This window comes from Microtus oregoni, unplaced genomic scaffold (assembly GCF_018167655.1).
Source record: "Microtus oregoni isolate MIOR12 unplaced genomic scaffold, Mior012 000067F_000, whole genome shotgun sequence".
Lineage (NCBI taxonomy): Eukaryota > Metazoa > Chordata > Mammalia > Rodentia > Cricetidae > Microtus > Microtus oregoni.
This window is the reverse complement of record NW_024543953.1, coordinates 3,057,903-3,080,293: the sequence shown is the minus strand read 5'-3', so window position 1 is coordinate 3,080,293 and position 22,391 is coordinate 3,057,903. Positions and strand designations below refer to the sequence as shown.

Genomic DNA, 22,391 nt, shown 5'->3' with positions numbered 1-22,391 from the left:
TAAAACATTCCACAGCACATGCGTGTACATGTGCACATGTCTACACATGCACACGCACACGCACACACACACACACACACACATACATACATGCACGCTGACTCTGTTGCAACATTTTTGTGATTCATAGGATAGAAGCAGCTTCTGAGGGCACCAAAGTCATAGATGACTAGGGTTTGTGGGGATTAGAGACTCCCTGAAGGAAATGAGAACACAGAGATGCTTTTCTCCTGGCTGTTTATTACAGAACAAAGGGGGAACAACAAAATCACAACAACAACAACAACAACAACAAAAATGCACTGGCCTGAAACAGATGCCAGATTTCAATTGTAGAATCAAAATACAAGGTGGCAATTAAAATGTGATTACACAAGATCTGAACACTGCGAAAAGTTTACAGGACAGTGGCTGTAGAGTTTCTCTAACTGACGCTTAAATATACATGACGAGAATTGCAAATAGAAACCATTAACGACAAACCCCAAATCAACTATTAATGTTTACAGACTTTCCCCCCAAAACTACAGAGGTTTCTATAGAAATGAATGTCAAATGGTTTAAAGCAGATTTTAAAGCATCACTCTGTGATGTCACACTAAAGCTTTCTAAAGCTGGGGCTTTCTCTGCGTCTGAAGGTCACCACAGGTGACAAAGGGAAGGGAACGCTCTAGTTCCTTGAGGTGGCCAGGTCACAAACTCAGCTCAAAGGCTATTTTTGCACCTCTCCCAACCAACCCTAAAGGATGCTCTTGGCCTTCCATGAGTGTCTCTGTGGGCCACTTACTCATACCACGACTTTTGCTGTAAATGCTCATTAGGAAAGAACTAGCTGAGACTTAAAGGCTTGCGAGAGATAGGATAGTCACACGGGGTAGCACAGTTTGTAATGGAGTGGAAATTAATGACCAAGTGGCTTCTATTTGGCATTTGTCAGTTTGCACAACAACACTTCTTGGTCACATCCACATCTCTTGTGGCATGAAAACCTCAGTGACTCAGCCACCTGGTTTAACAAGGTATCACTGGAGCGAACAACACAGTCTGCATGTTTGGAACAATGTATAATAAACACAATTCTATTGCAACCAAAGCCGCCACTTTATTTACAAAGCCACAAAACCAAGTATAAATACTTCTGTCATTTATGATTAGGAAAACCATTTACAAAATTTTCAAATATGTACAAGTAGCTTGAAAAATCACCTGCTTTTTCTTCATCAGGTTGACAGGGGGATGGGCAGGGTTGACAGGATTCAGAGTGGAACTGGGAGCCTACTGTGGGTGTCTAGGGCCAGTTTCACATTGGCTGCAGATTCAGGCAACAACTCTGAGTGAGAGCATGGGGCTTTCTGGGGCACCCTGCTTTGATTTACAGCTCCTCGGCACCCTGGGTGACTTGTTCAGCATTCTGTGCTGTGGCATTTGGGGCAGCAGCACACTGTTGCAGAATGTCATCTATCAGCCTCAAGTTGCACACCCAGTCTTCATCTGGGGCCACACTGGAGCCTTCTAAAAGTTCTTCCACGAAATTCACCTCACTGCCTGCAGATGATGGTGAGATCAGTCCATTGGTTGGGGACTGGGCCTGAGGCAAGACATTGTCCTGTGGCTCAGGGGATGTGCTAGCTCTCATCAAGGTACCTGGGGACTGGCTGGTGGCAGCAATAGCAGCTACATAGCTTGGCGGCTCTAGTCCCTGAACGGGACTCAAGGGAGAGCAGCTGGCCATGCTCTGCTGGAGGGGCGTGGTGCTCAGTACAGGCACTGGCCCCTGTGCTGGGCTCTGCACAAAGCTCTGATTGCCCAATAAGCTGAATCTGGGGCCAACCAGAGCCGCAGGCACCTTCTGGCCAGGCCTGACTCCTGGGGCTATCTGATTGGCCTGGACCACAGCCCGCTGAGATGGAAATGCTAGAGCTGTTGGGGGTACACTTATGGGTGCCTTGGCAAAGAGGATGGTACTACTATCACAACACTGCAGCATGCAAATATCTACTTGGCTCAGGGGTGATTTCTTTGAAACTGGTGTGGCTACAGCTGCAGCTGCCACTGCCCAGACTGCATTACTAAACACTAGAGACATCATTGGCACACTAGGGAAGCTGAGTTGGTGGGAAGTAAAGGATTGGCTACCCAGGTGGTTGACACAGAACTTGGGCAGGGGCACTTCTGGGGGCATGGCCTTGGCTTTGGGACACACAGAGCCAAGACTATTCAGGGGATCCTGACCCAAGCCTGAGGAGATGGGAAATGAGAAGCCGGTGTTGACTTGCTGTTTCTTCAGAGCTGATGAGCAAACACCTATGTGGCTAGAGGGTGGTAATAGTCTTGGAATCAGATTGTCCTGGAGGAGCTCAGTTTTGGGTGGCATCATATGCTGGTTGGATGGGGGTCTCACATGGGTCTGAATACACTTGGAGATGACTTGTTCTTGTACTGCTGCATGGAAAAAGGCATAGGGATTTTAGTTTCAAAGGTGTCCTGAACATGGGCTGTAGTCACTGGGCATGAGCTACAGGCACAATGGAGTCTTTGCCCCCACCCTTGACTCTCTCCTTCTCCCAGTCCCTCCCAACTTCCCTCATTCCCATTCCTTTGCCAGTAGCCTCAAGTTAAGATCTTCTGAGAACAGCCCATTCTCAGAGCACTGTATGTCAGTGCTTCCCAGCCTTCTTAGTGCTGTGACCCTTTAATCCAGTTCCTCATGTGTGCTGACCCCCAACCATGAAATTATTTCCATTTTTACTTCATAACTGTAATGTTGCTACTGTTGTGAATTATAATGTAAATATCTGATATGCAGGATATCTAATATTCAATCTTTTGACCCACAAAGGGGTCATGACACACGGGTTGAGAACCACTGCTCTCCAAGGAATGGAAAACGTGTGTCTTCATGTATATTGGAGGCTCTGTGAAGGCAGGGTATTTACATTTGCTCTAATATCCTGGCACTATCCATCCCTCAACAGATGGTTCCTATTTTGTGGAAGGAAGGGAGAGGTGGGGGAGGGGCCTGAGAAGAAAGCTCAGCCTCTTAGACAACATAAGACAGGACTTTATCCACCTGACAAATGTAACACACAGGGGAGAGAAGTATTCTGTTCCGTCTAAGTTCCATAGCCGAAGCGGCCTCAGCATCTGGACCAGAGGCTCACATGTTTGTCAACTGAAGTGCAGTGAGGTCCTTTCTGAATACTCGAAACTTGGAAGCCTCATGTCATGGAACAGTCGTGGTGGAGAGACTGGCAGTGCTTTGGGATTACTTTCTCTTCATTATCGGGATGGCCCACTGTCATATTTCCTGGGATCTCTGTGAAGTGGAAACTGAGGCCGACGGTGGTTGTCTACTTTGCTCTAGATCAAGTAGGAAGCATCAGTCCTGGCCTGTGTGATCTTCCATATAGTGTATGCTTGATGCTATGAATAGATTTTCCCCTTTACTTGTAACATGCCTAGCCTAGGACCTTTCTGTAGTATGAAGCAAGTGTTTCACCTAGGTTATCGTCCAACCTCCTAAGGCTGACCCCTGAGTCCTGTTTCTGATGACTCAGGCCTGATCGCATTGGCCACTCCAGTCTGGTCAGGGGGACACAACCCTGGCTGCTACCAGGTCACAGGGACCATTGCATTTTGCACAAGTACTAAGGAACAATGATGTTTAGGTAGTATGGGGGCTGAAATAAAGATGCCAGTGCGAGGGCCAGCCAGCGAGTGCTGAGCACTGCTTCCTCAGGACTCATGGATCATTGCACTAGCTTGGAGAGTTGTTTAACTCAGGCTGCCTTGGTGCATCTGTAAGCTCCATGAAATAGAAGCTGGGTTTTGCTGACCACTGCCAATAGTGGATGGCATTGATAGCTGTTATGTAGGGTAGGAACCCTTAGTTATCCGTGGAGACTATGGGAGGTCATCCCCACACATACAACCAATATCTAAGGTAGGGTATCTCCAATTCCCTTTTCATTCCCCATACCTTCCATATAAAGGCCCTGAAACCCATTAGAAATAAATTGGAACATGTGTGTTGGAGGGGAAGGGCAAGGCAGGGTCCCAAGGGGCTTGTTTCTTATCGAAAGTGGGGTAATGGTGATGTACTTTTGTAAGCCCAACACATTGGAGGCTGAGGCACAATGACAGTTGGAGTATAAGAGTAGCCGGGGCTACAGAGAGAGACCCTATCTTCTGATAACAATGAGCAACAACAGAATGGGGGACTTAAGGGATCTGACTCTGTTTAATCACCCTCTTCAATTAAAGCTATACTGAAACCATTACGATCAGACCTCCCATTGGGATGGATAGTGCTTTAGAGGCAGGCGAACTACTCTCAGTGTTAGATTTCTACCCTGGGCACAACTGATGTGACTTTCAGACTTCTCTCTGTCCCTCTAACACCACATGCAAAAAGTGAACAGAAATGAACTGGCACTCCACCTCTCTGGCTCCTTTAGGAACACTGATCTTTTCTGCTTACCTTGAAATTGAGTCATCTGCTGGGCGATATAAATATTCCGCTGTTTAGGGGTCATTGCCATAGGACCTGATCTCTGATTCTCTTGCTAAACAGAAGATGGAAAGGCCAGATTAGATTACAGATACCAAGAAACATCAGCCTTGTATCGCTGTGGAGGGACTTAGGACTCGGCTTTAGCGCAGCAAAAGCATGAGCGGACACATCAACACACACTCGCATGCATGCCCCACCCTCCTGAGCAAGATCACACAAGTAGACATAAAAGAGTCTGCATCTGGGCTAAGGAAACCAAAAAACTGTAAGAGCAACGATTGGGGCAGGAGAGACAGAGTTCAACAGCGAGAGAGCACAGAAAAACAGTTAGGCATTCGGGATGTCTGTCTGCTCAGGATGGGTCAGTAGTGAGATATGGTTGCCAAAAGAGCAAATTTAACATCAGGCTGCATTATTAGAAGCAGAGTATGTAGAGGGATGGAGGTGACAGTCTTATACTACTCTGATTTGGCCAAACCATACCCACAGTACTAATAGGTACTGGGCATGCCACTCTGGGAGCTTGAGATAAAGTAGCTATATCCCAAGGATGGTAAGTGATAGACGGTAGGGACAAATACTTCAAATTCTCCCGTCAAGGGATGGCTAGTGAGCTGGCTGGGTCTGTTAGGGTTAGAAGAGAACACATCGCACCAAATAGTGGTGATGACTGCCCCGCTTCTGCAGGACTATCATGGAGCAGGTACTGAAGCTTGCTCCAAATAGTCCTGGATGGTCACATGGTTCAGTGGACACACTGTTCCACACCAAGGGTAGCCAGATACTCACTGGCCACTTCCCTTCCTCCTGAGCTGATGTAGTGTAGTGAGTGAGAGGAACTTCCTGTCTTCATCTCCAAGTGGGTTGGGGGTTCAGAGGGAAGAGCCCTACTTCAGGACCTCAGGCCCCGCATGGAGTCTGGAATCAGCTCATGGGACCAAGGTCAAAAATACAACCAACCTGAAGGCCAGACATAGTGATGGCAGCTTGCTTTGAGCCCTTCATGCTGGCAGGGCCTGACTGTGACTGGGGTGAAGGTATGGCCTGCCACAGGTCAGGGTTCACCATCTCTTCTCCTCTGCTACCACCTCCACCTCTTTCTCCATCAAAGGCAGCTGCCAGGAAGTATACCCCTTTAGGTCACTAATTGGCCCTGTGACCCCAGATGCCAGAAAATTGGATCCTGGGATATGGGATGCCTGTGTAGGGCCAAGTTTTCCAGAAATTGCACCCAGAAGCCCATGTCTGCTCTGGGCAGGGCTGGCGTGGCAATAGGTGGGGCGGAAGGCCTGGGCTTGGGAGTGTGCCTGGCTTACAAGCCTGGCAGCAGCTTTTGGCCTTAGTTCCTGCCAAGGCACAGAAGACAAACACATGGCACCTGGACGACCACAGCATAAGTGATTTCCCCATACTGAGCTTTGCTTTTCTATCCTGCCCTTAGTCTGCTTCCTGTGGAACTCTTGCCTCCTCCAGCACTGGGCAGTCAGGATGTGCCGGGGGAGGGAGGCTCCTTCTCTGCTGCCCAGCAGAGCTGCCCTCTTCCTACTAAATCACTGGGTCTGGAGTTGGGGTGGGGTGCATCTGTCTTAGTGTCCTGAACACTTCACACCCACTGTTTCCTGTCATCGGGTCATAATCCAGAGGCAGTCAGGGGGTCACATGACCAGCCCAGGCCACTCCATTTGAATCTGGCTGAAGATTCTCTGGGTGGGTGACCATTTTTAAAGATGTCTCTTTCACTTCTGTTTTTCCTAAGGATACCAGGAAAGATCTATAGTCCCCAGATTATTGATGGGGCATGTGAGGCTCAAAAGTGATGAAAAGACTGCCCATAGCAATTTGGCTAGCATGTACTCCATTCACTTCCGCCCGCATGGCGCTGATGTGAATTCAAGCTCACCTGCATTCTCTCTCTAACCATCTGCCTTATTAGTTTTCAAGGGCAGGGGCAGGGGCAGATGGAGTCTAAGAGTATGACCCAACAGAAATCAAGGCAGGGCAGGAAAGGGCAAAGGGGAGGACGGACAGGGTGAGTGTGTTCAGGGACATGGCAGCAGTCAAACCCTAGATTACTTGGCCTACCAGATGAAAGAGAGGACGGCATACCTGGGGTCAGGCTCACAAAAATCACTAGGGTTCTGGGAAGTCTTTGTCCAGGGAAGCACATATTTCAGAGTGTCCAGAGTGGCTGGGGGAAATCTGGCCAGCGTCTAACAGCTCCGTGCTTGTCTGGGTGCTGACTGCCAGCTCCATAGGACCCCCCCCCCCATTCTGAATGTCCTCTGTGGGCAGGCTGGCTCTTTGCCCTGGAGCCCATTGCTCCCACCAAGGTCCTGCTGTCTCTGACAGAGGGCTCCTGGCCTTCTCTCCAGGCCTCCAGAGGAGGCTGCTTCCTTTGTTTTGCAGACGAGGCTCCCATCCTTTGTTCTGAGTCAATGTGCTCCAAAGATAAGCCCCAAGAAAACAGTTGTTGCCTTTTGACACTGACCGTTAGAACCATAGGAAAATGGAGAAAACAGGAAATGACAAACGGTTTCAGTGACCAGGAGGAAATGGTGGCTGAGAATTGCTGCTGGGTGACAGTACACTCTTATAGCCCCTCTTGTGAAGGATAGCCCAGGTCTGGTGGCTTTTTTAAAGCACAGATGGAGGGGTCATTAAATGAGTCAAGTTTCTAGAGCAGCAATTGTCACACAAATCTTGTATGGGACACTGACAGGCAAGCTTTGTGAGAGCCCAAAACAGGCTAAGCTAGGAAGCCTAGGGCTGGGGCCAGCAGAAAGTCTTGGTAACTAAGACCCCAGCTTTTCCTCTGTAAGTCTTTCCCAGCTCCACTTAGCCACATTCACCAACAGGCCCTGCCTTTCTGGAAGCTTCATGTTGATACCCAAGAAACTATAAAGTGCCTCTTGTATCTGGGGGATTCTGGGACACTGGTGTCTTGACTTAGGTGCCAAGCAGTAGAGAGGCAAAAGGCCTGGGCTGCCCAACGCTCTCGCTGCCTATTTACAGCACGGATCTCAGCACAGGCTATGCCAGAAGTAAGCCTGTGCTTTAGCCGCTTGAAACAGCATCTTAATGCCTCCTGTGGCCTCCTGTGCCATAGGCTTGGTCTTCTCTCTGTCCTCGAAGAGGGAAAATCAGGTGTTAGCAGCCCAACAGTTATACAAAGGGACTCTCCAACCTGAGGGGGTATGGTCATAGAAGCCAGCAGAAATTGGACATAAGTCCTCTTACAAACGGTCCCTGGTTTGGGGCCTTATTTGAACAAAAATTACCTACTCTGTGCTCCTCTAGAGAAATAGAGTACCGAGGGAGGGATGAAGAGATAGGGAGGAGACAAAGAGTGGAGGAAGAGGACCGGGAAGATAGGGAGCAGGAGGAGAGGGACGGAGAGAGTGGGAGGAAAGGAAGGAGAATGTAACAAATGAGGGGGGAGGGAAAGAATGAGAAGGGGGAAAGAGATGAGGAAAAGGGAGGAGGAAGGGGAAAGGAAGGGAAAGGAAAAAGAGAAGGGTCCATTTTTTTCTACAAGGCACCTAGAACGTGCTCTTCAGCAGTCCCTGCCCTCTGAGTGTACCCCATGGAAGCCAGCCTACTAGGCGACAGAAAGCATCAACTATTTGTCCCAAAGGTTAATGAGCTCTGGCATGGCTTCTTTATTACCCCACAAGGAAAAGCACTTTTTTCCCCATAGAATTGAAAGTAAGTTCCAGATGCTCAGGACTCTGAGGTCCCTCAATCCTATCTGCCTGAGGACTACGTGGGAAGATAAGGCCAACGGGGTAACTCAAGAAGTTCCTTTAGCAGTCAATTGACAAATATTTATGGCTGCTGTGCTCAGGGCCAAGCTGTTCCTATCATGAGAGCATTACTGAATGTCTCTACCCTTGGGGAACTTACACTAGATAGGGGAATTATCAAAACACAAGTCAATCACTGAAGATAGTTTGTCTTCTAAAGGAATTTTCACAGGTGAACGGACACCCAGTGGACAGGCCTGAGCAGAACCCTCAGGTCATACTATAACCAAATGTGCCATACCATTTCTTTATTAGGCAAGATCCGTGGTGGTGCTGGCCTGCTGAGGTCTTTCCTTGTCCCTGTGCATATGGCTACAAACTTCACTTACAGTATTGGACCTACCCTTAAAGAGTTCCAAAGCCACCACTGGGGACACCACAAAATACATGGCATCAAAAGTGAATGACCAACTTTGAGCTGGTCATTTCTACCTTAGGACTGTCTTTGCCTGTATAAGCACCCCCGACACCTAGTCTTGGTGGCTTCAGGGCTGGCTGATACTGCAGTGTTTGCTTTACATGCTAGGGATGATCCTCAGGCAGAGGAGACCTGTGTGTCTTCTGTCTCTGCAGTCCCCGAAACCTCTGGTTCCCTCTGCCCCACTGGCTGCAGTGACCAGGGACTGAGAGGGAATGCAGAGCTGTCTCTCCAAGTGGAGAGCCCACTGTGCATTCACTCCACAGGCAAGGCACTGGTCTCGGCACAGGATTAGTGACGCCAGGAGTAGGAATTTCAGTCAAGCTAGCAGCAATCTCCTCACAAGGCATCTGGGACCAAGAAAGAGCTGAGCAGGACTGGGTGAAAGCACGATATTCAGAGGAGACGGAGCCTCCTGGGGTTTTGATAATTCGGTTTCCCTGGGAGCTTGGGGTTGGACAGGACTCCTCTGGTTGCAGCCAAAGAGGAGGCAGTTAAGGAGTGCTGCGACTCTGGGGGAGAGAGAAATCAATAGCCCTTGACTGGAAAGCACGGCTTGTTCTTTCAGGCCAGGGCACACAGGATAAAGAGAACAAAGCTGTGTGCGCTAAAGCAGAGTTTCCATTAAAGGCCAGACTCTCGGGAGGTCCTCTCAGCTCAGTGACCATCTTCTGCAGGTTTCTGTACAGATAGGGCAGACATCCTGTGGCCATTGATATTTCGGGTCTCAGAACAATCGCTCTATGGTTCAAATAAAATCTGCCAAGGCTGGTATTCATCACCTTGCTCTTGTGAGCACTAATGGGACTCGGAGGCATGCCGAGTCATTCCTTCTAGACTAAGAATTGAGAGAGAGGCTGAGCTAAATTCATAGAATAGATAGCTTTGGCAGGCTTGGTATAGAACACTGAAACAAGTCCCCTAGACTGCCTGCCCTTTAGTAGGGTGGTCCAGCTGCCCACTGCTGGAGCAGGAATCCTGAGGGAGGCCAAAGACTGGTATGGGATGTGGAGCCCACAGCAGGTCACTCTCAGGAGATGGAGTTCCTAAAGTCTCACTAGGTAGCAGACAGGCAGGCACTAGGTGGGAGATTTGAAGGTGCACCCTCCCAGCCTGGACAGAGGGGCAGGCAGGCAGGCAGGCAAAGAAACAAATGGGGTGCTAGAAGGTGGATGCCAATGGGAGAGACTTCCCTAAGCAATCTGCAACTGTTTCTAGAGGTAAGGTCAAGGTCAAAGGGCTTGGACAACTCTGCTTGCTTGAGTTCTTCACTTTACCAAAGAATTCTAAGGAAGAAATGTAGAAGGTACTGGAAATCCCTCATAGTAGTACACAACCCTAAGGGCTGCAAAGGGCCTACTTTTCAGAACTGTCACCTCCTGAGTTCCTCCCAAATCCCCATGAGGCAGGCTGGCAGGCTGAGCAGGGGAATGTGCCCCAGCTGACAGATGAGGAAAGCTAGGCACAGCGGGGGTGTGAGACTTACCTGCAGCATCGCAGCTGGGCAGCAGTGGAGCAGGAACCTGCCTCCAGGCCTTCGGATCCCAGCTGCCCCAGGGGGCTGCCTCTGAGGTGCCGAACGAGGAGGTGACTCGGGCCAGCTCATGAGCAAAGGAGCTGCCGGGCAGGAAGGACTCACTCCCCAGGGCCTGGCGGGATGGGGGCTGTCGCCCCAGGCTGACCTGGGGAGGCCTGGCTTCCCCAAGCTTGCAGGCTTTGTCTACATGAGTCTACAACAACCGATTGAACAATCATCAGCTGTTTGGCCACAAAAGGCTTCTGACTGATTTTGTCACTGACCTGACCAACTAATTTAGTTCTTTGAGTATTGTGGTTATACATATCAACTGATCTGGGGAAACAAAACCAAATATCTTTGTACTCTTAGCTGGCTGTGGACCAGTTGGAAGGTATAGTCTCTCTCCACTGAAAATGTGTTTGCTGTGTGACACCTTCTCCTTCCTAGAGCACCAATGATTTTTTTATGTGTTTTGGTTGGTTTGGGGGAATACTTAATGCTAATAAAAGGATTTCATATGAGTCATGTCCTTCCTTCAGCAATCACTGTCTCATTGGAAGCAGGAATAAAGCTAAGTCAGTTAGTTGGCTCATTGACAATGACTTTGTCATATTTGGATCCCTCCTGCCCCTACCCTGCCCTCACAAGAGAACATACAACTCAACCATGGTCTGCAGGTGCTAGTGTGTAGACATGCTAAGGGGAGTACAAAACCAGTCAAGTATATCCCTCCCATCAGCTGTGCCCTGAGCTGCAGCCCCCACTGCACCAGACCCTGACCAGGTAGGCCATAAGGTTTTGGGGACATGAGCTCCCTTGCCATCTGGTTTTACAAGATACAGATTTCACCAGTTCTGAGTGTGTGAAATGCGTGACCCAGTTCCTTCAGATAAGAAATTAAAATAACTTATCCTGATGCACACATTAGCAAAGACAAAACTCAAATAAGTGGCCAGCAAAGCTTTGACACTCTGACAAACACACAAGTGCCTAGCAGCAGTCATGCCTCAAAGGATAGAGGAAGCCTGTATGATGGGGAGATGTTCTTTTTGTCCTGTATCAGGCGGCATCTCTTGTTTTTCATTCGGCTCTAAGTGGTCTATGGTGTCCACCCAGCAGCCCAGGGGAAAGGGGACTGGTCACTCCCTGAGTCCAAGACAAACATTCGACTCACAACAAGAATTACTTAGTGGTCACCTATGCATATATTATTTGAAATAACAATAAACACTACACCAGTAAATTTATTGATCATTTCTGTGCTCCCTGAACTAACTCAATCTAGGGCTTTAAACATTGTCTTACTCTGTCCTGACAAATGGCTGCCTAGGAGGTAGGGGCTGTTACAGTCTTTACTTTTTAGATGCGGATATGGAGACCCAGAGAGATTAAGTTGCCCAAAGTCACACAGATTTTGAGTACTAAAGCAAGAGGTGGACATGAGTTTGCTTCATTCCCAAGTCCACATGTAGCATGTACTGAATTACTACATTGTGATATGGAAAATAAGCCTTGGAATGGAAAAGTGTTATAGTCAAAGTATAGACGAGGTGTTCCAGGGAGGTTCCAGTCATTTAGGAATGAATTATATATATTTAAATATGGCAATAAGAAAATGATTACACGGAATATTTTAGAAGTAACACATGTCTATCTAAAATAAACAGGCCAACAACCCCCTTCCCAAGTTCAACCATTTCTTTGCTATTCTGATAACATTTGTCCCAGTTAGCAAGCTCAGTGCCACTCTACTTGGGTGACTCATCAAGCTCCCATTTGTCCTTGGAGAGAGGTCATCAGGGTGAGACAGGAAAACTGTGATTTTCTAGAATTCGCAATTCTTCAGCCCTACATGCTTAGCTCTTGGTAACTCTGAACACTATTCTATAGCAGCTTTCTAGAAACAGTTCTCATGGGTCCCAGACTGTCCTCAAACTCACCGAACCCACTAATATACCCGAGGATGACCTTGGATTTCTGATCTTCCTGCCTCCACCTCCATAATGCTGGGAACGTAGGTGGGAGGGTGCAAACCCGCCTTTAAACACTGGAGCTGGAATAGTCCTGGTACACACATTTCTCAGGTTCTGAAGACTTCTCCCACTCCACAATGAGATTGTAAAAGTCAGAAATTAGCTTTATTCATAGAGAATAAAAGTTGTTTTTTTTTTTTTTTTTAAGTTTCTCAGGAAGCCTCTGTAACTTCACATCTTGAAAAGGCTTTGTGATGAAATTTCTCAAGGACTGGACTTCCACTTACCCGTAGAAATTAGGACACTGGGGTTACAGGGGAGGCTTTGAAGGGAAGAACACATTTGGTACAAAGTAGAAACAAGGAACAATAGATCAGGAATGTTTGCCTGAGGTAGGATATGGGAGAGCAAGGTAGAGGAGGGAGTGTGAGGAGGGGTAACTAAGATGAAAGATGTTTGAATAAACCATATGGATGCCTATTATTGTAGATTACACCTATACAAGTATAAAGGGAATTTAAATGGAGTTACCCTATAATGTGTGTGTGTGTGGGGATGACTCCTATAGATACTATAGGTTATCAAATAAAAAGCCCAGGGCCAGGCATGGATTACTTCTTTTTGAGTTGTAGGCCATTGGGCTCCTATGGAATTCCAGCTATTACAGACAATCCCCATTACTCTTGATTAATCTTCAGAATTTGCTACTAAGCCCCCGTTGTTGAAGATGCCATACACCTGAGTTACAGAACCTGGGAAAATCAAGCTGCTGCTGGTGTGGAAGCTTCAGCCCTGTGGACTAGTGTTCCTAAACTGGGTGGTGCTGTGCATGCTACTAGAGGAGAAAGGAATCATTAACCTCACTCGGCTGTGAACACCATGAGCTCCAATAGCAAGTGGCCTGGCAAGGTATACTAACTGGTATAATAGTTGCACCGATGTTATGGTGTGGAACAACGACTTTCTGATGGGGTTTAAGGCCTTCTCTACAAGGTGAAACTATCCTGGTAGTGCTAATAATTGGTCCAAAGTCCATGGCTGGCTAGTTCGTAGATGCTGGGGAAGAATCTACCACTATTAGTGTGCTAGAGGAGCATAGTATTAAATGAGTTATTTTTATTCCATAGATGAGGGCATTTCTTAACCCTCATCAGAGAAGCTGCTTTTTGCAATAGATGGTGATTAACATGGAGACCAACAAGTGGTTAACATGGAGAGAATAAGAGACTGTGAGTGCTTAGACTTAAATGGGGACACCTATGTCACACTTCTTCCCCCAAAGCTGAGTGGAAGATTATAAGAGCAAAGGTAGTGGATGATTACAGTGATAGAGAGTTTTCCAGACAACAGGGCAGTCATACACACGAGCTCACCATAAGTATTACAATGCACATGCAGCCAACACCAAGTGGATTTTGTGGGTTTAAAAAAAGAGTACGTGATATTGAAAGTGAACAGGGTTGGGGTGGGCAAGGGAGGAATTAGAGGGCAGGACATGGGAGTAGATGTGATCAAATTATATTGTATGTATGAAATTCTCAGACAATAACAAGGAAAAACATAAAGAAATGAACTTCCATAAACATCAGCATATGCTTGCAGTGCCTTAGTAGTCCATCAGGCAGAAAAGCCTGCAGATGGCACATGGAACCAACCACAGCAGATGGTTCAATGGTGTGGGCAGCCCTATTTCAGTAGCGCAATCATAATGGCCTGGAACTACTCATTCAGGTGCAGCAAGATAGGAGAAGGCACTTTGAAGATCGCCACAAGTCCCAGCTGAAGCACAAAGTGAGCAAAGGAAGGGATGCTATAAGTAGATCTCACATAAAACAATAGATTGCTCTTATGACTAGAAATCTCTGGGAGTTACAATGTCCCCCCAAATCTTTTTTCTTTGTATCACAGTTTTATGCTATGTGGTGCAGTTTCTGTTCCCCATTAAATAAAAGGCAAAAAAAAACATGCACCTTAGCTACACAGAAGTCTTCCAGAGTCAAAATTGAACACCATCTCTTTCTCTCCTGATTGCAACTAGCTCAAAAACCTGTGGTGAGCAGGTAGCCAAGCTGGAGGCTGAGCCAGACTGACTTAAAAAAAAAAAACACAACAAAAACCAACAAAACCCTAGGCTTCTAATCATTGTGTGCCAAGATGAAGTAGTCTCCTCCCAACTTCACATCCCTCTGTCCCCTCCTGGACAGAGTAAGCACTGCTCCTAGGCCCTGGGGTTCAGAAGGAGCCATCCAATTGACAGGCAAGTTCAGACAGCTTAGGAAGGGAGTGGCAGGATTTCCTTTGGGGACTTCCGGATTTAAACAGCAGATCTAATGCATGCATCTAAATTCATTTCCTCCAAAAGATCCACGAAACTACAGCAAGCCTCTGTGTTTTATTTTGCTTTTAAAAACAAATTCCCACCAGGAAAGGGAGGCTAGGAGAGGAGATAATAGCACCATAATTTGTGAAGCTAAAATGCAGAGCTGACAGGTACCACTATAGCTACTATAGAAGAGAAAGAGAGGGGAGAGGCCTGCTTAGACTCAGTGCCCCAGGGCAATTTGGGAAGCATAGCCAGGCCACATTTGAAAACAACAGTAGCAGCAGCAGCACCCCCAACAAACCCGTTACACCCAAACCACCCAGACAGAGTAGAGCAGGCTGACTACTCAGCCTCAAAGAAGGTGAATCACAAATCAGCAGAGGGGAACATGATAAAGCCACTTGCTCTATGTGGCGAAATCTCCACCATGTTCCAGAACAGGAGCCTCAGATAGTCTGGTACTGGGAGGTGAGAGGAATGGGGTGGTGGCCAACCGAAATTGTTGGCTAAGAGGTGTTGAAGAAATAAGCAGGTCTCTGCATCTATGGGTATATATGTGCCTCTCCCAACCCTGGTAGAGATAGGACTTGATCCTTTGCTGGCCCCATCTCTTCTGCAAGCCTAATATCTTGTCCACAGTTCTGCCCCATATCCCAGTACGGAGGCAGGAACTCTTATCTCTCTTTAGGTTCACTTTGCTTTAGCGCTTACTTTCCACTAAAGGGCAGCTGGGGACAAAAGGGCACTGGGAAAGCTCAGCTTTCTTTCCTCTGGAGGCCTTCAACTAGTAGTGGCTGTGACTTCTTTTAGCAGAGCGTAGTGTGGCATATGTTTGATTTAGAAAAGAATGAGAAGGATTCTCATCTGGGTAATGAGGGTCCCTACATGGTAGGTGGACTGTGATCATGAGGGACAAACTAGGGCCAGGAGTTTGTTTCTCTACCCAATCTGTGGTTGTTTTCTACTTTTCCCTGCCTGCTATTCAGTGCATAGAGATCTTCCACACCTTTCCACAGTTATGCTATGTTTCAGAATATAAGAGGAAAAGTTATATATGCAGGCTGATAGCAATATGCTAATGAGAAATAGATGTCTGCATAGAAAAAATAAAATGCTGTACTCCAGTATGCTAGCAGGAGTTATCCTTGGGTTATTATATATTCATATTTACATATTTTATTATCCCTTGAGGTTTGTGGGTTTTTTAAAGATACTTTTCTGGATTTTTCAAGTTCAATTCCAAAAGAACAGATTACTCTTGCAATCAGAAAGCAATTAGACATTAAAAAACGCCACAAGGTCCTCATGTCAAAATGAGTAAGGATGAACAGAAAGCCTGTGTAAAAGCCACGTGTATAAGTTTGGCAGAGACTGGCTCTGTGAATGTCTACAGGGCTCTCCTAGCTCCCCAGAGTTTAGAGTTACTTCCACAGCTGCCTCTGGGAAGTCAGCACTAAGTGTGGTCTCTCAGCGAATAGGAACCCAGGAAGATTCTAGGCTATTTTCAATGTTTTCTTTCTTCCCTTGGTTGGTGGTCGATGTTTTATACTCTCTTTCATATCTACCGCACACATTCTACAAGGGATTTCCTTGAGAATCCTGGCAGTAATAAAAACAAGTACTATGTCAAAGGAGTAACTCAAGTTTAGAGTTTCAAAAGGCACTTTAGTATTCTGTACGAATCATTTGTCTTTCTGGTGCTACTCCAGGTGCGGAAGCTTTGGGGCAGTGCATGAAGTTTAAAGCTGTGGGCCTGAAGTGCACATTATCAGCAAGAGATTGGGAATGTGTCCAGTGCTGGCTCTCTCACTTCCGATCTGAATGCCAATGAACTGGTGCTTAGTATGTGGAGCTTGTCTTCTCTCCATGTAATGTATCTGTGGACACCCAGGCAGCTGGTTTGCTGAGACTCCTATGACATGGCTGCCTGAAATTCATCCTTCCTTCCTTGCTTGCTTCTTTCCTTCCTTGCTTGCTTGATTCCTTCCTCCCTCCCTCCCTTCCCTCCTTTGAAGACCTTGTCTTTAGAATTCTTGAATGCCCCCCTTCCGAGCAACACTGGCTCCTTCCAGCTCTCAACTTAGTAAGTGGGTGCTACAGTTTGGATCTGGAATACCCCAAGAGACTGATCTCACTACTAACCCCATTTCTTTTCGTTAAAGGCTCAGGGCCTTATCTTGGATACTGTTGGGAGGTGGTAGATCTTTCAGAGGTGGATGTGATGGGAGACTTTAGGAAATTTTGGAATGTTTGTTTCTTCTCTCTTATTTTTACAGCTGGCTCTGAGGTGCAAGTGCAAAGGCCCTTCTCCTCTCTCCTGTCATGCTGGCCCGCTCTTCGGCCTAAAGCAATGGGGTCAGATAGTCATCACTCGAATCTCCACAATCTCCACAGCAGTGCGCTCAGACAATTGTCTCTTTCTTGTTTCGTTATCTTAGGTGTCTGTTATTGCAGTAGAAAGCTAACAGACACAGTGGGGACCGAGGCTCCCAGCAGGAAAAGTCCCTTCCCCACACCACAGAAGACTAGAATTCAGAGCTCCTCACTCTAGATCACAACCATAGCACATTGTTGAGACTCATTTGTCCCAACAATGGGCACTTTCCCTTGTCTGAAAGCCAGGAAGGGAAGCAGAAAAGGTGAAAGGTGGATCTAGGCTAAATAGCTTAGTGGAAGCAGGACCCAGAGTAAGCAGAGGCCACAAGTGAGAGGAGTAGGAAGTCTCCAGCACTGAGCTATTCCAATGTCCATCTGTTTCTTCCTGGGAGTTAGATGCTGAGACACATGACACTTGGGGATTCATCATGGAGGCCTGGGTTAGGAGAGCCACTGCACCTCCACCCTTATGCCCAGGCTTAGGTTCTTTCCAATGGCCATATAGCCTCTGTGTTCCATTCTCCTCCCCATCACCTCCCATCTCTGCCATTCAGCCTCTGGATTCCACGGTGCTTCTTGTCTCCTTAAGTTCCCCCAGAGAAGCTGGAGTACACTCCTGCGTGCTTAGAGCGAAGTACCATTTATTGATCTGAGAACTACTACAACTAAGTTAATCCTGTGGTGGCAGCCAATGGAGTAGGCACTGAAAAACAGTGAGGAATAGCTACAACTCATCCCCAAACCTTGGCTAGCACATCTATCTCCAAGTCAGTCTTCTTAGACTTTAGAACCCATGGCACAAGGCACAGATATGGAGCACAGTAGCAGATCTGTAATGTGGACTCAATCAACACCAGATGAGATATGAACTGACCACCACATACGGGATAAGACAACATAGGTTCTTGCTGTGAGCCTCAGATGTAACCCAGTTTTGCCATTAACCTATGTGAACAAGGGGAACTACTTTTACAATATCATCTCATCCTCAGGCAGCAGAGCAAGGCCCAAGATTGCATTCATAATTGGTAGATCAAGGCATAAAGCAGAAAACTTGGTTATCAAGTTTTATGCTAGGCTGATGAAACTTAACAGTGGGCAGACATTAAAGGCCTATGAACAGAGCCTTTGGGATAGCTCGAGGGCTAGGTGAAGATGCATGGCCAGATATCTATTCCAGCTAGCATTGCCTGGAGTGAGTTGTAGCCAGTCTGAGGATCTGCATCTGCCTTAATAATAGGTGGAGCAGAAAACTGTGGCCTTTAGTTTGACCCTAGAGTTATAATGATCTTAGCAGGTTGCGGTTTGGGCTATGACACAACATGAGGCATGAAGAGCCACAGGTATGACGAATTAGAAGCCTGAGGCTGGTCCATTCACAAGTATTTGATGGAGGAAGGTCACTGGTAATAAACAAACTGCCTTGGCCCATTTTGATAGGCCATCCCTTAGGTGGGTGGAGTAGGCGGAACAGAATGCTGGGAGGAAGAGGAAGTGAGCTCAGACTCAATAGCTCTCCTCTCTGGGGCAGAAGCCTCAGACAGACACCAGACTCCTCTCTCCCGGGCAGCTCTGACCCAGGATGGACGTAGGCTAGAATCTTCCTGGTAAGCGCACCTTGGGGTGCTACACACATTATTAGAAATGGGCTAGTCCAAGTGCGAGAGTTAGCCGAGAAGAGGCTAGATATAATGGGCCAAACAGTGTTTAAAAGAATATAGTGTCCGTGTAATTATTTCGGAGCATAAGCTAGCAGGCGGCCGGGGTGCTGGGGACGCAGCCCTGCCGCTCTTATTACAACAAGTATTCCCAGATCTAGGCAAAATACTACTATATAGTGATAGGCCAACCACTACAGGAGAGGTATTTGGGTCTCCCCTAACCCCAGAAAGAAAGTTGCTGGGGCAGATTTATTTTTCTTGATACTTTCCTTTTCTTTTACAGCTCTATTTTCATTACTTTTCCAAAGTATTTCTGTAGGTATATATGTATGTATGTAGGTATGTATGTATGTAGGTATGTATGTGTATTGTGTAGGTGTGCTCATAACCACAGCACATGTGTTGAGATCACAGGACAACCTGTGGGAGTCGGTTCTCTCCTTCTACCACATAGGTCCTAGAATTGAAGTCAGGTTGTCACATTTGGTGACAAGAACCTTTGCTGGCAGCACCATCTCTCTGGCCCTCACTCCAGTTCTTTCTTAACAAATGCCAATAGTGTATTTGGAACAAATTAGCATGTGGATTGCCGTATAGTACTAAAAATGTTGACAATGCATCAACAGCAGACTCTCAGCAAATCTGGGCCTGGATGTTATCCAGTGCTGAAGCACTGGAAGTAACTGCAGGCACATGAAAATAAGCAGCCTGCTTAGAATTTCTCTTAAGTCAGGCACAACTAAAGCTGTTATGATAACCAATCCTTCAAACCCAAGGTGATTCCACATGCAATATGCATCAAGGGCTTTTGGGAAAATATAACTTCATTTAGTGTTGAAAACAAGGTATCAGAAACTAACCAGATAGTAATCAGTATGGAATACAGCTTAGATAGAGAATGAAAACAGCTGTTTGTTTAAAGCTTAAAGAAAACATGTTGATAATCTAATGAGGAAACTTAGCAAAAAGATGGGCGCAAGTAAAAATTGAAGAGAAATTCTTGAGTTGAAAAATACATTCAGCAAAAATAAAAACCAACAAAAGAGACAACAAAACCAGGAAAGACTAAACAGAAGGGGTCAGCTTGAAGACAGGTGGCTGGAAACAGATGGAGAATGTAAGAGTGAAAAGGAATAAAGAAAGAGTGGGAAAGCTTTGGGACAATATAAAAAGAGGAAGTATCCAAGAAAGACCTGAGAATGCCAAAGCAGTGGACACCTTACATAAAGGAATAGTACTAGAAAGTTTTCCAGCCCTAGAGAAGGGTTCAAGTATTCAGGGAGAGAAAGGCCAAATGGCTCCCATCAAATTTAGTTCAATTTTGCTTACCCTTCTCTTATGATCAAGGTCTCAAATGGTATGTGGGGGGGGGGGGGAGGATTTTCACAGTACTAAAGAAAAAAAGGAATCTGTTAGCCGAGCATACTATATCTAGTAGAGTTATCTTTTCTAGAGGAGGAAGAAGGGATAAAAACATTCCCAAGCAGAAGTTGAGAGCAGATCTTTCTGAGACCTTTTACACAAGCAAACACTAAAGCAAAAGATACTAATGAGTGAAAATTCAACATGGGAAGGTATTCAACTCACAAAGAAGAGTAATTATAGAAATTGAGAATTATCTAATTCTGTAAGCATGGTACATAAATTATTCATAGCCTTAGGATGAAGACCAAAGGGAAAATAAAAAATATGAATACATTAATATACTAAAAGATGAGCAATACACAAAGTCACAAAGTGGAGTATCAGAGATTCAAAAGATGAGAAGAAATAGAGTGTACATGGAAAGTGTTCTTATTCGTATATTTTCTCTTTCTTTTTGATTCTGTAGTTATCTTTACAGCCAAACCAAGATGGTAACATTTAGAAAATAAATTATTTTTATATGCCTCATGGTAGCCACAAAGTAAATATCTGTAATGGAAAACTCAGATATAAGTGAGAGATCAAACACATGACTGGAGTAATACACTTAACCACAAAGGAAGACTTTGGGGGGGGGGATAGACTACAATATGATTAGAAAATAACTTTAAATAACAGTAATAGTAAGATCTTAGATACTAGTAATTACCTTGAATGTAAATGGACCAAATTATCTAATTAAAATTCATAGAGTGATGAGACAGATAAAAATGAAAGACCCAATCACATATTGGTTACAAGAAACTAATTTGTCTTTGAGAACACACATATACTAAAAATGAAGGGATGAGATAAGAAAATTTCATGTAAAAGGGATTCTAGAATTCCAGAAAGGAAGAAGCAGCCATACCTATGTCAAATAAAACAGATTTTTAAATCCAAAACAGTAGAAAGAGATGAAGGAAGGTTATTATATAGTGTCTAAGGAGTTTGGATTTTAATAGCTCATTAACACCTAAACTCATCATTTGAAGGCTCTGTCTCCATCTCATGGTGCTACTGGAATGTGTTGGAATCTTTAGCAGATGGGGCATAGTTATAGGAACTTATGTCATTGTGTGTGTGAGTATGTATTGTGAGGGTAGTGTCTTTGAAGGTATTTGGGACATTAGCCTCATTCCTCTTGATTTAGCTTCCTAGCCACAAAATGTGAGATGGTTTGTTTCACTGTGATGTTCAGATTCATTCTAGGCACAAAGCAATGGGGGCCAAGTCATTGTGGATGGAAACCTTGGAAACTGTGAGCCAAAATAAATCTCTCTTCCTTTTAGGTTGTCGAAGTATTTTGCCACAGTGACAGAAAGCTGAAAAATACATGCATTGGATATCTGAATGCACAAATGTATAATTTAAATTTTTAATAAACCTATAGGGAGAGATAGACTCTAATACAATAATATCGGAGACATTAACCCTTTCCTTTCAATAATGAATGGATCATCCAAGTGGAGAATCAAGAAAGAGATGACAGAATTAAATTTCAACTGAGACTAAATGGACCTAACAATTATTTATAGGACATCCCTTTCCAGCAGCTATAGAATACATGTTTTTCCCTGTGCAGAATATTATCTAAGACAGATTAATAATGAAAGCATTGAATACTAAAGACTGTACAATATTGCATAAAATAAGTTTCAATGAATTTAAAAGAACTGAAATTATATTTATTATATATATTTTTCTAATCATGATGCAATAAAGTCAAAAATCAAGAAAAAGAGAAACATTGGAAACTATAAACACATGGAAATCAAATAACTTACTTTTGAATAACAAAAGAGTCAAGAAAGAAATCAAGAAGGAAAGTTTTCATTTATTATTATTTATTATTATTGTGTATGAGTGTTTTGGCAGCATGTATGTTTGCGTGCCATATATGTGCAATGCCCACAGAAGTCAGAGGAGGGCATAATATCCCCTGAAAATGGAGTTACAGATGATTATGAGCCAGCATGTGGGTGTTGGGAATGAATCCAGATTCTCTGGAAAGGCAAATAGTACTCTTAACTACTGAGATATCCTTCCGTCATCAAAGAAGGAAGTTTAAACTTTCTTGAACCATGTGAAAATGAAAATTGAATCTATGGATACATCCAAAACCCTACGGAGAGGGAAATTTATAACAATCAAATAAGAGAAATCTCTAATACTGCATCCCAAGGAACTAGAAAAACTAAAACTAACGGAACCTAAATTTAGAAGGAAAGAATTAAAACTTCAAGCAGAAAATAAAACAAACAAACAAAATCCACAAAGAAATAGAGACTAAGAAAATGTAATTTAAATGATCAATGAAACAAAGAGATGGTTTTTTGATAAGATAGAAGAGAGCCAGTGAAATGAGTCAGTGGGTAGTGGAGCTTGCTATGAAAGCCTG

The 22,391-nt window shown here is 45.2% G+C and overlaps 1 protein-coding gene across 6 annotated transcripts in view; it reads right to left on the bottom strand.

Annotated features, from left to right (window-relative positions):
* Positions 1-226: 226 nt before the first annotated feature.
* Positions 227-22,391, bottom strand: part of Mamld1 (mastermind like domain containing 1) — a 129,150-nt gene continuing 106,985 nt past the window's right edge. For 5 of the 6 annotated variants that reach the window (XM_041640997.1, XM_041640998.1, XM_041640999.1 and 2 more), the window contains 3 exons: positions 10,221-10,464; positions 4,481-4,565; positions 2,309-2,442 (listed from right to left, as the gene is read on the bottom strand). In XM_041640997.1, coding sequence (XP_041496931.1) covers positions 4,525-4,565; positions 10,221-10,464 — 285 coding nt within the window. In that variant the 3' untranslated portion in view covers positions 2,309-2,442; positions 4,481-4,524. Of the gene's footprint in view, positions 2,443-4,480; positions 4,566-10,220; positions 10,465-22,391 lie in introns of all 6 variants that reach the window. The other variant, XM_041641001.1, reaches the window with a different exon arrangement.